Genomic DNA, 17,905 nt, shown 5'->3' with positions numbered 1-17,905 from the left:
TTACAAATTAGAGGTGCATAAGATTGTGAATCAAACAAAGACGGGTGAAACAAACTCCTATTGAACTTTCCCGCAATTGTTTATGCATACATCCACACCCGCAAGATGGCGGCCTCCATGGGGCGATTTGGTGCGTCAAAGGTTCGAAATTCTCAAGGGATCCAGCAAAATCTGGCTTTTCAACATAATACATACGCGTTCATTCATAACACCGGCTTAGCCGGCTACTAGTACCCGACTGGAAAGCCGCAATGAGCCGGAGAAGCCAAAGCCTCTTGCCACTATTTTACCCATCACTGTGGCATCAGTAGGTTAGGTAGTTGGTAGTAGGTAGGTGTAGTAGGTACCGTCGGTGCAGTAGGTGTAGTAGGTACCATTTGCATTCTGGATGAGATTAAAATTGATAAAATTTACTTCTTGATTAATTAGGTGCATTCCGTCTCAACTTCGGATATTTCCGGCCGTGAAAAACTATTCCCTACGGCCGCGAGATGTCTAAAAAATAATTCTTCGTCAATTTTAGAATATTTGACGCCGGTTTCAGCGTCCGAAACGCGTAATAAGCTTTAAAAAAATATTTTTCAAATGCTCGAATCTCATTGGTTCCGGTGTTTGGTGACGCTTTTCGTTGAAGATAACCAGGCCCGTGCGGGCCGAGGTTGGTCTTAAAGTATTTAAATAATAAATTAGAGGTGCATAAGATGGTGAATCAAACAAAGACGGGTGAAAGAAACTCCTATTGAACGTTTTTCAATTTGTTATGCATACTTCCGCATCCGCAAGATGGCGGCCTCCATTGAGCTTCGGAATTCTCAAGCCAAGGCATAATCTGGTTTTCGACATAATACGTACGCGTTTATTGACAACACCGGCTTCGCCGGCTACAAGTACCCGACTGCAAAGCCGCAATGAGCCGGCGAAGCAAAAGCCTCTTGCCACTATTTTACCCATCACGATGGCATCAGTAGGTTAGGTAGTTGATAGTAGGTCGGTGTAGGTACCGTACCTGGTAAGACTTGGTAAAAGAGAAGAGCAGACAGTCCTCCCCAATACCTACATACAATAAATGTCACAAGAAGCTTAAGGAAGTAACTTTACGATGTGCTAGCTTAAGGCCTATTTTAAGAAATTTTAACTGGGCTTAACATACGTTTTCACAGTATGTGTGTAGTCTTCTAACTTCAGTCACTGTCAGGGCTGGTTCTCTCCGGGCACGGCAGCTTCCTCCACCAGAAGAAGTTAGCTTGCAGTCAGATCAGTGCCGACAGATCAGACGATAGCGCCGTTTCAACGGCAATGTCAATGTGTGACTGTCGTTAATCAAACCGAGCTTTCTTTCTTCATGTAAACCGCTTGTACCGTATTTCTGGCCGTGAAAAACTATCCCCTGCGGCCGCGAGATTTCTAAAAAATAATTCTTCGTCAATTTTAGAATATATGACGCCGTTTTCAGCGTCCGAAACGCGTAATAAGCTTTGAAAAAATATTTTTCAAATGCTCGAATCTCATTGGTTCCGGTGTTTGGTGACGATTTTCCTTGAAGATAACGAGGTTGGTCTTAACGTATTTTAATTACAAATTAGAGGCGCATTATATTGTGAATCAAAGAAAGACGGGTGAAACAAACTCCGATTGAACTTTTTCACCATTGTTTTATGCAAACTTCCGCATCCGGTCGATGGCGGCCTCCATTGAGTGATTTGGTTTTTGAAATATTTTTTCAAATGCTCGAATCTCATTGGTTCCGGTGTTTGGTGACGCTTTTCGTTGAAGATAACCAGGCCCGTGTGGGCCGAGGTTGGTCTTAAAGTATTTTAATAATAAATTGGAGGTGCATAAGATTGTGAATCAAACAAAGACGGGTGAAAGAAACTCCTATTGAACGTTTTAGAATTTGTTATGCATACTTCCGCATCCGCAAGATGGCGGCCTCCATTGAGCTTCGGAATTCTCAAGCCAAGGCATAATCTGGTTTTCGACATAATACGTAAGCGTTTATTGACAACACCGGCTTCGCCGGCTACTAGTACCCGACTGCAAAGCCGCAATGAGCCGGCGAAGCCAAAGGCTCTTGCCACTATTTTACACATCACTGTGGCATCAGTAGGTTAGGTAGTTGGTAGTAGATAGGTGTAGTAGGTACCGTCGGTGTCGTAGGTGTAGTAGGTGTAGTAGGTGTAGTAGGTGTAGTAGGTGTAGTAGGTACCATTTGCATTCTGGATAAGATTAAAATTGATAAAATTTACTTCTTGATTAATTCGGTGAATTCCGTCTCAACTTCGGATATTTCCGGCCGTGAAAAACTACCCCCGACGGCCGCGAGATTTCTAAAAAATAATTCTTCGTCAATTTTAGAATATTTGACGCCGTTTTCACCCTCCGAAACGCGTAATAAGCTTTAAAAAAATATTTTTCAAATGCTCGAATCTCATTGGTTCCGGTGTTTGGTGACGATTTTCGTTGAAGATAACGAGGTTGGTCTTAACGTATTTTAATTACAAATTAGAGGTGCATTAGATTGTGAATCAAACAAAGACGGGCGAAACAAACTCCTATTGGACTTTTTCGCAATTGCTTTATGCATTCAAATGCTCGAATCTCATTGGTTCCGGTGTTTGGTGACGATTTTCGTTGAAGATAACGAGGTTGGTCTTAACGTATTTTAATTGGAAATTAGAGGTGCATTAGGTTGTGAATCAAACAAAGACGGGTGAAACATACTCCTATTGAACTTTTTCGCAATTGTTTTATGCAAACCTCCGCATCCGGTCGATGGCGGCCTCCATTGCGTGATTTGGTTTTAGAAATATTTTTTCAAATGCTCGAATCTCATTGGTTCCGGTGTTTGGTGACGCTTTTCGTTGAAGATAACTAGGCCCGTGCGGGCCGAGGTTGGTCTTAAAGTATTTTAATAATAAATTGGAGGTGCATAAGATTGTGAATCAAACAAAGACGGGTGAAAGAAACTCCTATTGAACGTTTTCAATTTGTTATGCATACCTCCGCATCCGCAAGATGGCGGCCTCCATTGAGCTTCGGAATTCTCAAGCCAAGGCATAATCTGGTTTTCGACATAATACGTACGCGTTTATTGACAACACCGGCTTCGCCGGCTACTAGTACCCGACTGCAAAGCCGCAATGCACCGGCGAAGCCAAAGCCTCTTGCCAGTATTTTACCCATCTTGATGGCATCAGTAGGTTAGTTAGTTGGTAGTAGGTAGGTGTAGTAGGTACCGTACCTGGTAAGACTTGGTAAAAGAGAAGAGCAGACAGTCCTCCCCAATACCTACATACAATAAATGTCACAAGAAGCTTAAGGAAGTAACTATACGATGTGCTAGCTTAAGGCCTATTTTAAGAAATTTTAACTGGGCTTAACATACGTTTTCACAGTGTGTGTAGTCTTCTAACTTCAGTCGCTGTCAGGGCTGGTTCTCTCCAGGCACGGCAGCTTCCTCCACCAGAAGAATGTAGCTTGCAATAAGATCAGTGCCGACAGATCAGACGATAGCGCCGTTTCAACGGCAATGTGTGACTGTCGTTAATCAAACCGAGCTTTCTTTCTTTATGTAAACCGCTTATACCGTATTTCCGGCCGTGAAAAACTATCCCCTACGGCCGCGAGATTTCTAAAAAATAATTCTTCGTCAATTTTAGAATATTTGATGCCGTTTTCACCCTCCGAAACACGTAATAAGCTTTAAAAAAATATTTTTCAAATGCTCGAATCTCATTGGTTCCGGTGTTTGGTGACGATTTTCGTTGAAGATAATGAGGTTGGTCTTAACGTATTTTAATTAGAAATTAGAGGTGCATTAGATTGTGAATCAAACAAAGACGGTTGAAACAAACTCCTATTGAACTTTTTCGCAATTGTTTTATGCAAACTTCCGCATCCGGTCGATGGCGGCCTCCATTGCGTGATTTGGTTTTAGAAATATTTTTTCAAATGCTCGAATCTCATTGGTTCCGGTGTTTGGTGATGCTTTTCGTTGAAGATAATCAGGCCCGTGCGGGCTGAGATTGGTCTTAAAGTATTTTAATAATAAATTGGAGGTGCATAAGAGATGTGAATCAAACAAAGACGGGTGAAAAAAACTCCTATTGAACGTTTTCAATTTGTTATTCATACTTTCGCATCCGCAAGATGGCGGCCTCCATTGAGCTTCGGAATTCTCAAGCCAAGGCATAATCAGGTTTTCGACATAATACGTACGTGTTTATTGACAACACCAGCTTCCCCGGGTACTAGTACCGACTGCAAAGCCGCAATGAGCCGGCGAAGCCAAAGCCTCTTGCCACTATTTTACCCATCACTATGGCATCAGTAGGTTAGGTAGTTGGTAGTAGGTAGGTGTATTAGGTACCGTACCTGGTAAGACTTGGTAAAAGAGAAGCGCAGACAGTCCTCCCCAATACCTGCATCTATCTATAATTCCATTAATCTCTGTGTGTATGTGTGTATGTGTGTATGTGTGTATGTTTGTCTGTGACCGCTGTTTCTCGACAACCACGGGTCCGATATACTTTAAACTTGCCAGGTATATTGCTGGGGACCCGAGGATGTGCCTTTTCAAGGTTTCATATTAATCGGACAAGTACTTACCGAGCTATGTCCAAAAAACGATTCAACCAATCAGAGAGCAGCGAGTTATCGCGTGTGCCGAACGTGGCGAACACACTCTGCCTCGGACGGCACATTTGAGAGCGTATTCATTTATTTCACGTTGGCAAACTATGTTGGCGTTAAACTATGTTTTAAAACTAATTAAAACTACTTTGCGATTCATCGTAACTGCGATTCGTAACTGCCGTTCGCTTTGGCTTTGCGAATGGACCAAACCATTTCATGTAAATAGAGGGGGGGGATTGTCACCGTACTCGCAAGCCGTTCGCTTTGGACCAAACCATTTCATGTAAATAGAGGGGGGGGATTGTCACCGTACTCGCAAGCCGTTCGCTTTGGACCAAACCATTTCATGTAAATAGAGGGGGGGGGGGATATAGTTTTAGATATCTATCTATAATTCCACTAATCTCTGTCTGTGTGTGTGTGTGTATGCGACCGCTGTTTCTCGACAACTACCGGTCCGATATACTTGAAACTTGCCAGGTATATTGCTGGGGACCCGAGGATGTGCCTTTTCAAGGTTTCATATTAATCGGACAAGTAGTTACCGAGCTATGTCCAAAAAACGATTCAACCAATCAGAGAGCAGCGAGTTATCACGTGTGCCGAACGTGGCGAACAGACTCTGCCTCGGACGGCACATTTGAGAGCGTATTCATTTATTTCACGTTGGCAAACTATGTTGCCGCTATGTTGGCGTTAAACTATGTTTTAAAACTAATTAAAACTAATTTGCGATTCTTTCGCTTTCCTGCGCGTTTGTGCACGCTATGGCGATTTCTTTACCAAACTCCGCAAGCCGTTCGCTTTGGACCAAACCATTTCATGTAAATAGAGGGGGGGGATTGTCACCGTACTCGCAAGCCGTTCGCTTTGGACCAAACCATTTCATGTAAATAGAGGGGGGGGGATATAATTTTAGATATAGATATAGTACGGGCATGCCCTAGTACAATAAATGTCATAAGAAGCTTAGGGAAGTAACTATACGATGTGCTAGCTTAAGGCCTATTTTAAGAAATTTTAACTGGGCTTAACATACGTTTTCACAGTATGTGTGTAGTCTTCTAACTTCAGTCGCTGTCAGGGCTGGTTCTCTCCGGGCACTGCGGCTTCCTCCACCAGAAGAAGTTAGCTTGCAGTAATTAATTCGGTGAATTCCATCTCAACTTCGGATATTTCCGGCCGTGAAAAACTATCCGTATTTCAAAACTAAATATGTAAACCGCTTATACCGTATTTCTGACCATGAAAAACTATCCCCGACGGCCACGAGATTTCTAAAAAATAATTCTTCCTCAATTTTAGAATATTTGACGCCATTTTCATGCTCCGAAACGCATAATAAGCTTTAAAAAAATATTTTTTCAAATGCTCGAATCTCATTGGTTCTGGTGTTTGGTGACGATTTTCGTTGAAGATAACGAGGTTGGTCTTAACGTATTTTAATTACAAATTAGAGGTTCATTAGATTGTGAATCAAAGAAAGACGGGTGAAACAAACTCCTATTTAACTTTTTCGCAATTGTTTTATGCAAACCTCCGCATCCAGTCGATGGCGGCCTCCAGTGCGTGATTTGGTTTTAGAAATATTTTTTCAAATGCTCGACTCTCATTGGGTCCGGTGTTTGGTGACGCGTTTCGTTGAAGATAACCAGGCCCGTGCGGGCCTAGGTTGGTCTTAAAGTATTTTAATAATAAATTGGAGGTGCATAAGATGGTGAATCAAAAAATGACGGGTGAAAGAAACTCCTATTGAACGTTTTCAATTTGTTATGCATACTTCCACATCCGCAAGATGGCGGCCTCCATTGCGCTTCGGAATTCTCAAGCCAAGGCATAATCAGGTTTTCAACATAATACGTACGCGTTCATTGACAACACCGGCTTCGCCGGCTATTAATTAGTGATTCGAATGAATAATATTTGGAATGAAAATAAAGAGAGATTGAGTTTAGTGTTATCCAGCTTATTGCCCTCCAAAATTTATTTTGGTGTTTTTTTTCCTTTTCTTCATAAACACATTTCTTCTAAAATCATCATGATTGTGTCTCTTTAAGACTTTCACACCCCATACACACCTTTGAACACACCACACAAACAGCAGATTCTTGTTGCAATTTACAGTCCACAGACTGCACATTTATCAGAATGGCTGTACGCACAAACTCCACACACACAGATGGTATCTTCGCTAGTATTTTTGAAATGTGAATTTCATAATTTTATTGTAACTTCTACTTCTCATCCTAATTTTTCAAGATCTGCAAACTTGCAATCCTGCTCCCCGAAATGCACAACGATGGGATGTATCGATAATAATGTTAAGGGGTTTCCCCTTCTGACTCCCCATTTATTTGTCCTTCTTTCACTCTTCCTTGTACTCTGTATCCACCACGGACACAATACATTCGTTTGGGGAAGTTGTCATAAGAGGTTCGAGTAAAACTCAAAACGACGCGACAGACAGAATTTGTTTGAGGACTCCGACAGCATTGTTTACATGGAGACCGCCATTTTGTTAAGCGGTGCCGAGCACTCCGTTTCGTTGAAGTGCTTCATTGAGCACTTTGAATCAAGCAAGCTGCTTGCTAGCGGAACGCACCCCCTGGAGATACACACATGAAGTCAAAATTAGGGGAAACAGTTTTTCTAGTTCTACCTGAGCAATAAAACATTTAAATAATTGTTCAATTGTAAAGCAAGGAAAGATATTCCTGGATCCTGCATATTATTCGTTTTTAGGATTACTCTCGAAAAGGGCAGACCATTCCACAACTAATGTCCCACGGTCCCACGGTTCTCTTCTGGACTTGGTTATGACTAACTTCCCTGAAAATGTCTGCTGCTCTTCTTCTGCTCCGATCGGATCATCTGATCATGTCCTTGTTAAAGTGGACATCTCTCTGACCATCCTCAGGGAGCCTGCTCAGCGTCGACGAGTCTGGCATTTCACTCAGGCCAACTGGCACGGTCTTCAAGCAGCCATCAATCATCTGGACTGGTCTCCCATCTCTACCACCTCTGACATCAACTCATCCTGGGAATTCTTCCAAAGTAAATTGCTCTCTCTCATGCACAGATTTATCCCATCTCGTCTTCAGTTGTCATACCCTTCCTCCCGTCCATGGTACACGGAATCTTGTGGTGAGGCTGTTGCCAAGAAACAACTTGCCTTCGTCTCCTGGAAAGCAAATCCAACGGAATGAAATCTCATTTCCTTTCACAAAGCCCGAAACAAGTGTGTGTCCACCCTCAGGAGAGCCAGGAAACAATATCTCTCCGTTCTCAAGACCGAACTCTCTTATCTGTCTCCCTCTTCCAAATCCTGGTGGCGTCTGGTCAAATCCGTTTCTGGTGTTTGTTCCCCCTCCATCCCCTCCCTTACCTCAAACGGCTACACAGCTGACTCCGCACGTGAAAAAGCTGAATGCCTCAACTCTGTGTTTGCCTCTAAATCTTGTATCCCAAACCCATCCCTCTCTGTACCCACCATACCCAGTCGTACCCTGCTGCTCCTGAACTCCGTGTCCTTTCCTCCTGACAAGGTGGAAAAGTTTCTGTCAACCCTCGACTCTGATTCTGCAACTGGACCCGACGGCATCAGCCCACGGGTCCTAAAATCCTGCTCTGCTGCTCTATCTCACCCTCTCTCTGTTCTCTTCACCCTCTCTTTTGCTCAAGGTCAACTGCCATCTGCTTGGAAATCAGCCAACATCACCGCTTTGCACAAAAAAGGTGCAAAAACAGATCCTAGCAACTACAAACCAATCAGCCTTCTCCCAATTATCAGCAAAGTCATGGAATCCATCATTGTTTCGGATATGAAATCTTTCCTCTTCTCCAATGGCTTGATCTCTGATCATCAATTTGGTTTCAGACCAGGTCACTCTACTCTGGACATGCTGCTTCTGCTGTCTCAACAATGGATGGAGGTCCTCAATGCCAAACAGGAAATTAGAGCTGTCTCCCTCGACATATCACGTGCCTTCAACACGGTCTGGCACCCCGCTCTGCTCACCAAACTCTCCTCCTTTGGTATCCATGGAAATCTCCACGCATGGCTGGCGGACTTCCTCTCTAGTCGTCGTCAACGTGTGGCCCTGAATGGGTTTCTCTCATCTCCTCTTCCTGTTCAGGCTGGAGTTCTCCAAGGCAGTGTTCTGGGCCCCGTGCTTTTTCTGGTCTTCATCAATGATCTCTCTGACTCTCTCGAAAATCCTCTCTATCTCTTTGCTGATGACTCCACTCTCTGCCGCTCCATTCCTCTTCCCTCAGATCGGCAGTCTGCTGCCTCCTCACTCTCTGAAGACCTGGACAAAATCACAGACTGGTCAAACAAGTGGAACATGTCTTTCAATCCTGACAAATCTCACACTCTTACTATGTCTCTCCGAAAAGATCGACTGGACAACCCTCCCATCTACTTTCTCAACAATCCTCTCCAAGAAGTTCTGTCGCTCAAGATTTTGGGTCTCACTATCTGCCATGATCTTTCTTGGGAAAACCACATTTCCAAGCTGGCCTCCAAAGCCAGTCGCCGACTGGGCATCCTCCGTCGTGCGAAGTCCTTCCTCGGCACACCTGAGATCCTCACCACATACAAGGCTTTCATCCGCAGCTCAATGGAATACTGTTCTCCCCTATGGGCCGGTGCTCCTGCCTCACACCTAGCTCGGCTTCACGCTGTTGAAACCAAAGCTTTCAGAATTATTGGAATCTCCCGCGATGAAGCTATCTCTGAGGGCCTTTCACTCACCCACCGCAGGCAGGTAGGTGGTCTTTCTGTCTTCTACCGACTCCTCTCCGGCCTTGCACCCCCAGCTCTCTCTGTGCTCTGTCCCCCAAATATTCCTACAGGTCGCACAAGATCTGCCAGCAACCCTCTGATGGTTAAACTGCCGAAATCTCGGCTCTCTGCTCACCTTCACTCTTTCATTCCTCTTTTCTCCCGCCTCTGGAACAAACTCCCTCACTCCCTTCAATCCCACTCCTCCCTCCAGGTCTTTAAAACAGCTGTTCACCACCATCTCTTATCTTCCCCCATCCAAAACCTTGATCTTTTCTACCCCCGCTAATTCACCCCATATCCACCTTGTTTGAAATTCCAACTTCTTTCCTGGAAGTCCTGGCAGTGTCCATATGTTTTATACCTCTCCCACCGCCCCCTTCCCATGCCCCCCCCCCCAAAGCCCTCGCCCTCTCTCAGATCTCTCGATGTCTCCATGTCTCTCGGTCCCTGCTCTCAAATGTTGTGTTTGTGTCCTTCCCCCTCTCTTTTGTGTCCTTCCCCCTCTCTCCCCATCTTGTCTACCGCTCCCCTTGTTTTTTGTGTTTTGTGTGTCGGTTTGTCTTTTTGTGTGATTAATGTTAGCTCTTTCACGAGCCTCGATCTTGTATACAAAAAAAAAAAAAAAAAAAAAAAGAAGTGATTTTGTAACCACAGCACAGAGGTACACGTCACAAATTTGATGTTGAGAGCAGACTTGCCACAGTGGTTTACCTGTACCCTCCGCATTGTGGATCCAGTTTATGTTTTACATTATTTAACAATATTTAATCACATCGATCAAATAGCTTTATTGTTAATCTCCTCAATATAATAGATTAAATGTTACGATAATGATTAGCCGAGTCACGTGTCCAAAAGGTGCAAAACGTACCTTCTGTAATTGTTTGTGAGATTGTTGTGATAACTCTTCCTGATTCTCCATACAGAACACACATCCATTTTCCTGCATCTTCAGGAACAAATATGAAAGTGAAACTGGGCTGGTTTGTGACGTCACGATCAGATGTTTCATGGCGCCACCCGAACGTTACACCAGGTACAGGATGTGAAAGGTCACAGGTCAAATTCACTGCAGTTCCTTCAGAAACTTCGTTCTTGGGGGTTACTCGGGCTGGAGGTGAAAGTAAAGATGTTATTGTTTATTTTTACAATAAAAACCTATTTGAAACTCATCATGTTTCTGTTACAATAACTCCAGGTGGAGCAGCTTACCTGTGACGATGATGATCGATATATAATAAATATCCGGATCAGATCGACGCTCGTAATGTCCGGTGTCCTCGGGACGAACATCGGAGATTCTAAGTGAGAAATCCTCGGTGATTGTGAATTTCCCATTTGTTTGTTCATCTCGATCCTTCATCAGAGATTTTGATTCATTCCCTTTGTACCATCGAGTGCTGTGATCATTCACACCTGGTAAGGTGATGTTACTGTTAACTGGAGTTATAAAAATACTTCTCTTTACACCATCACGTGATCCTCCTGTAAGAGAGGGAATGGGATGTTTAATAACACGAGGAATTGAATGTTTAATGTTGAATAACAAATGTGAATAAAAGTGAAACTAAAGATAAATTATATAATAAGATAATAATTAAATAATTATCTCACGTTTATAGACGTTGATAAAGTGATTGATGGTGAGACGAGTTTTGTTCATTGTGGAGACGACGCAGGTCCATTTACCCCCATCAGTGATCCCCATTTGTGAAACTTTCATTACCTGTCCCTTTCCTACCGACAGGTCCCCCCTCATCCACTCCACGTCACCATCAGCACCACGGATCGAGCACCACAAGGTGTTTTCACGACCTTCCTCTACCGGGTTCCACCAGCTCGTCACTGTGAAGAACAAACATTATATTGTAATTAATTACTTCGTTAATTTATATTAATCACCTGTGTTTATTGAATGATTGTATTTATTAATGAAGATAATGATAAATATTCACCTGCAGCAGTAACGAGTTTCACCGCAGCGAGTTTGGTTCGTTTGTTCGTGGAATTATTAACGTGGTAACAGGTGAATGTTCCATAATCATAAAAACGGACAGGTGAGAAAAGGAGAGAAAAATCTCCTTCTTTGACTCCATGGCCGGTAATGTTCAGATAATTATCATAAAATCTACCCCGAGTGAACCCTTCATCCCGGAAGTCTTGGTGCATGATGATTTCCCTGATGATTCCCCTGTCCCTCTTCTTCCAATCCCATTCCACCCGAGCCCCTTCTCTCCACAATGATCTGTTGAACAAACATGGCAGCGTCACCGCGTCACCCTCAACTCCAAACACGGATTTCTCTTCCACAGCTCGTGTGTGTTCAACACCTGAAAACACAAGAAAACATTGTGAGTTATTATTTAAGATTACTTCATTTAAAAAATTGAGCTTTGTTCATCAAAGTGTTTATTTGAATATAATTGAATCATCAGATGTGGTTTCGTCATGAAGTTAATGAAACAAATTAAAACAAGATCGGCACTCTTCAAGAACACACCTGCACCATGATACCCCGAAGAACCAAAATACCCCAAATACCCCAAATTACCCCTAACGGCCCAGAGGATCCAAAAGACCCTGACGACCTAAATGGCCCTGAAGACCCAAAACACAATTTTAGACCCAAAAGACATCGAAATGGTCAAATATGCCTGTCCCTCTGAAACGACGTATGGTGAGGCACGCCGAGTCACGCTAGTATATATTATATGAACAGGATTATGACTAATTAAGTTCATATTTGGGAAAATTACGAACCAGGAATCGAACCCATATCCTCTGACGAACTGTACCAGTGCTCCGCCATCTGAACTATCGTGAGCAGACCATTGGTGCTCCTATGGTTGGCAGTGAATGCCCCGGAAGCAGTGACGGAAAGAGGGTGGCAATTCTGTGTGTGGGAAAATTACATGCTCAGTCAGGGTCGCCCAGATCTGGGTTCGATTCCTGGTCTGGACGAGTCATTTCCCCACATAGGACAGTTGTGTATATATATATATATGTATATATAGTGCGCCATTTAGACGATTCCTAGTTGGGAGGGATGTGTTGGCCTAATTTATGCAATTGACGTCAACGTTGGTTCAGAGGGTCGGTGTGCTCCTTGGGTTAAAATTAATATTCCTGGCTGCAAACCTCCTGAATAGTGTTGAGCAGGGCAGAGACAAGGTGTTTGCATGGCAGGTGAATCTTGGTACTTGCAGTTTGTGCAGCAAGCGCTGTGATGGGACTCGATCTGTGCGTTGCGGCCTCGTCAAGTTAGGGGGTTCGGTTTAGTTTATGAATGAGCCTAAATGGTCATGAATAAACGATTCAGCAGTTTGTTGACCTGATAAACCCACAACGAGGATGACAAAGTGGAACGGTGGTTGCACCACCCAACGCAAGACGGGGACCAAATCTTCCCCACTCTTCCCAGCTGCACAGATTCGTCAGAGCACTGACCGGTCCCCATGGACCGGCCCACTCCCTCTCATCTTCCAAAGGAACACTTCACACAATCACTCAAATCACCACACACCACTCTCACACATGCATCACGTATGCACAACAAACGTTTATGTATTTATTTTCATTCTTCTTCTTCAGGGAGTGACCTCCCCACCCCATCTCCCCCATGGCAGTTCTCCCCTTTCCCCTCATTTTAGACAGATACATAGAAACTGGGACCCCAACCTCCGCAACCCATTAAACGCACAAACAACCTTGATATCCTCCAGTACGACACAGATGGCCTCATCAACAAAGCCATGAAACTGACACACTCCATTCTCACAAACAACATTCATATAGAAATCATACAAGGAACCAAATTACAGGAGACAAACACAACACCGAGCATCCCCACTGTGCACCATTATGCACAGAGAGACCGAACACCAGAGGTGGAGGCCTCATCACATACACAATTCAATTCGTCCAGAACACGAACACACACACACACACACACACACACACACAAACACAAGCACACACACACACACACAAGCACACACACACTCATACACACACACACACAAGCACACCCACACACACAAGCACACACACACTCATACACACACACACACACACACACACACACACACACACATACACACACACTCATAAGCACACACACACACACACACATACATACACACACAAGCACACACACACTCATACACCCACACACACACACACATACACACACACACACACTCATAAGCACACACACACACACACACACCTTCACTCCTTCATTCCTCTTTTCTCCCGCCTCTGGAACAAACTCCCTCACTCCCTTCAATCCCACTCCACCCTCCAGGTTTTTAAAACAGCTGTTCACCACCATCTCTTATCCTCCCCCATCCAAAACCTTGATCTTTTCTACCCCTGATAATTCACCCCAGATCCACTTTTTTGAAATACCAACTTCTGTCCTGGAAGTCCTTGGTGTCCTTGTGTTTTATGCTTCTCCCACCCCCCCCCCCCCCTTCGCACGCCTCCTCCCCCCAAGCCCTCTCCCTCCCACACATCTCCCTGCTCTCAAATGTTGTGTGCTCTCAAGTGTTTGTGTGCTTCCCCTTCTCTCCCCATCTTGTCTTCCGCTCCCTCTTTTTATATATTTTGTTTGTCTGGTTGATTTGTTTGTGAAGTAAATGTTAGCTCTTTCACGAGCCTCGATTCAGTATACAAAACAAACAAAAAACAACAACACACACACACACACAAACACACACACACACACACACACAATTAATTGTACAGCATCGGTTGTTCCTAAACACACACACACACACACACAATTAATTGTACAGTATCGGTTGTTCCTAAACACACACACACACACACACACAATTAATTGTACAGTATCGGTTGTTCCTAAACACACACACACACACACACACACACACTCATAAACACACACACACACACACACACACACTCATAAGCACACACACACACACACACACACAAACACACACACACACACACAAACACAAACACATACACACACACACACACACACAATTAATTGTACAGTATCGGTTGTTCCTAAACACACACACACACACACACACACACACTCATAAGCACACACACACACACACACACACACACACACACACACACACACACAAACACACACACACACACACACACACACACACAAAGCTGATTACAATAACTCATCACCACACATATCATTCTGTTCTCCATCACTTTGCACCACAACCACGTGGAGAACAGTTCAGATCACCTCCCATCGACATTCAAACAAAACATTCACCAATTGCAAAAAAACAATGTGGGACAACTTTGAGCAAGATACTGAACAACAATTCCAGCAACTTAACAACAACAACATCACTAACATTGACATTCACATCAAACAGTTCAATATGATCATCACAACCGCAGCGATCAAATACAAACATGGAAGATCACTGGTTCGGTTTTCCAGAGGATCTGGGTTCAATTCATGGTCGGGGCAGGATATTCAATTTATTTAATTATTTAATCCTGTTCATTAATCTAATTATTAAGGATAATAGCAAAGCGCAGACATATAGTAAAGCCTCTTTCATAGTATTTTTGCATTTGATCATTTTATGAAGAACTATCAAAAGGGGAGTGTCCTCATGCATGAACTACTGTTGGAGCTGAAAGCTTTCTCATTATCTTGTTGCAATGGGAGAAGATGTTATCCTCATTTTCAGGCCACTTCCAAAACTTTCCAGCAGATACAATGACGGACACGTGACATTGAGATCCCAACACCTTCTTCACTTCTCCAGCATGGAGTATGCCATCGTATTCCACCGATATCAAATCGCAAGCTTGAAGTCTACAGATGGTGTTGATGAATACCCATCAAATGTGATGAAGCTGGTTGCTGGTTTTCCATCCTTGACAGCCATGTGAAGGATTTGTAAAGTTGTGAAAACTTCTTCGAATGGTTCTCTTCGATGTGCAATTTGTTATTCTCTCAGATCAATGGACTGACACTTTCATGTTCTCCGAAGCTTTTGTGAAGCCATGAGAATTCGACATTATTCTTGCGAGCCGTGACCTTGTTCCCCACAAATTTCTTGACTCTTCCCCTGATTCCATCAACCACACCCTTTTCATGGCTGGTCGCGAATAAATTCCAGTCAAGCTTCTTGCCATGATCTACCTGAAGAGCGACCAATGCTGCAGCCATGAAATGGTTTGTGAACTGAGAAGACGGACCATGGGACCAAATAGATACTCAACTCACTGCAGCAGGTAGATCCTCAAGAATCTTGGCAATCTGAGGTTTGTATTTGGTGTGTGCCAAGTTGTCGGACACGATGACACCTGAACTGCAGGATCCACAATGCCAGACGACTGATGTAAGTATACCCACTTGCCTCCGTTGTGAATGCGCACTCTGGATTTCATCCTCCTGTGCACAGGTGTAATTCTAATGAGCGAAATGATAATGATGAAATGGGCGGAACAGATCATGCGACTGACTTGCGCTTTCCTTCAGAGTGAAAATCCTTGACTTCCAGAAAGAAAAGATGCATAAATTATGACTTGATGTACATGTCCTTGCGAAGACAAAAGCACATGTTGAAATTGACCTTTGGTTGACCCCTAGGAAGTGATTACTGCCCTCTTGTGATGGAAAAGGACGAGAGTGTCAAAACTGGGAACATGAAGACCACTTTTTGAATTACAGGTAAGTTATCCTTGGTAAGTGACGTTGCACATTCAGTTAACTGATGCTACGGTAACTGACGTTGCACATTCAGTTAACTGATGCTACGGTAACTGACGTTACACATTCTATTCAGATAATTGTATATATAAAAAAAATCTATATTCACTCCAAATCGAGACTGGTTTGGGAGGGGTTTCACCATCGATTAAACCTATCAACCACCATCACATATAACGTCATGGCTGTCATGGAACTTTCAAGGTGCGGTGGTTCTGATAACTGATGTTACCCCCACATCAATGTCCATAAAATTTCATCAACGGTTTCTTTAATCAAGAAATGAAATCATCTGATTTTTGTAATTTGTTTGATAACCTGTGATACAAAGATACTAAACCATGTACAAGTTAATCATTCAGATATGTGCGCTTGCAGAAATACAGGAAGCAAGTAGACCGCCAATGCTGTTGTTTACAATATTACATTATACACATAATTTGCAGTTATTCTGAAAACCAAAATATTTCACTTTATGTCAGGAAAGTTCCAATCCTGAAAAGATCAACTTGTGCCCCATTGATCCACATGAGACTGTGATGACAATTTTAAACGTTGTCATTGGTGTCCCATTTTCCGTGGATTTGTCCGTGTGAGTGTGTGTGTGTGTGTGTGTGTGTGTGTGTGTGTGTGTGTGATCATCACAAGGCAAATAATGACCATTGTTAACTCCATGAAGCCCAAGAGAAAGTGGCTCTTATCCATTGTCTATCAATCCCCTGATGTTGCTTGAGTATCCTGGAGGAACCAGGTTAGACTTGCAGGAGCATCAGAGTGGATATGTCACCTAACTTCATCTCTTCCTTATTTCCCTCCTTATTTTGTATCATTTTGAGTGAGAGGGAATGAAGTAGACATCGGAGGTCCTTTTTAAGCTAAAAACCTTCCTGCAATTTCAAGCCAGAAAACCTGAGCAACCCAATAAATTGGAACTTTGAAAGGAAGTCAAGATGTACAAGAGCAAAATAACAAGTGTCCGATGAGAACGAAAACAAGCAAGGATGAACCTCGAAGTGAGGATGATAATCGTTTTCATTCACATACTTTAAGAAACTGCAAAAAGATTCTCAGTGATTATAATCCAGGTTCGGCTGGTCCTTGTTCGGGTGTTTCAAGTTCTTCTTGAAGAACAATGCAGAATGGCCCATCAAAAGCATTGAGTGTGTTGAAGAACAATGACAAGTAAATAGCGAGATGGAACATACCGATCGGAACTGATACTTCTGAATTTATAAGAACATGAATTTGTCTGATAATGTGGATGAAATGAAATGAAATTGTACTTTTATATTCAGACTCGATGAAGGAGATTTTGTATTTTATCTGCAATAAGGAAATGTACTCACACGGAAGCAGAATGAAGAATGTGAGGAGGAGACCTTGAGGGATGTTGGGGTTTGACATGATGAGAATGTGTTAAAACCACCAGAGTTTCTGATCAATAATCGATCGTCTTTAACCTTCTGAAAGTATTTATTGGACTTCGAGCTTTTACTGATCCTGAAAAATGAACAACCAGCTCGTCTGGATTGGGAAGGGGAAGGGTGAAATATCTTTTTATGACACATCATGTTCCACCGGAAATGATTGTAAAGATATGAGATTTTAACACAGGATACACCTGGATGATTACACTTCGGTATTTTGATAAATGTACAAACATGATCGACTAGATAAGAGCTTTGTGTACAAGGACAGACTGAAAATCATGATTTATTAAATGCTCTTTTCAGTTACTTTTGTATTTAAGT

General features: G+C 43.0%; 1 protein-coding gene across 2 annotated transcripts in view; it reads right to left on the bottom strand.

Annotated features, from left to right (window-relative positions):
- Window positions 1–17,685, bottom strand: part of LOC144890896 (T-cell surface glycoprotein CD4-like) — a 39,105-nt gene extending 21,420 nt beyond the window's left edge. For both annotated transcript variants that reach the window (XM_078772791.1, XM_078772795.1), the window contains exons 1-5: window positions 17,501–17,685; window positions 11,380–11,754; window positions 11,039–11,269; window positions 10,637–10,909; window positions 10,296–10,535 (exon numbers count right to left, since the gene is read on the bottom strand). In XM_078772791.1, coding sequence (XP_078628917.1) covers window positions 10,296–10,535; window positions 10,637–10,909; window positions 11,039–11,269; window positions 11,380–11,754; window positions 17,501–17,558 — 1,177 coding nt within the window. In that variant the 5' untranslated portion in view covers window positions 17,559–17,685. The remainder of the gene's footprint in view (window positions 1–10,295; window positions 10,536–10,636; window positions 10,910–11,038; window positions 11,270–11,379; window positions 11,755–17,500) is intronic.
- Window positions 17,686–17,905: the final 220 nt, after the last annotated feature.

Source organism: Myxine glutinosa, chromosome 1 (genome assembly GCF_964187855.1).
Source record: "Myxine glutinosa chromosome 1, kmMyxGlut1.1, whole genome shotgun sequence".
In the NCBI taxonomy this organism is placed as follows: domain Eukaryota; kingdom Metazoa; phylum Chordata; class Myxini; order Myxiniformes; family Myxinidae; genus Myxine; species Myxine glutinosa.
Note: the sequence above shows the minus strand (reverse complement) of the source record. Positions and strands in the feature narration are given on the sequence as shown.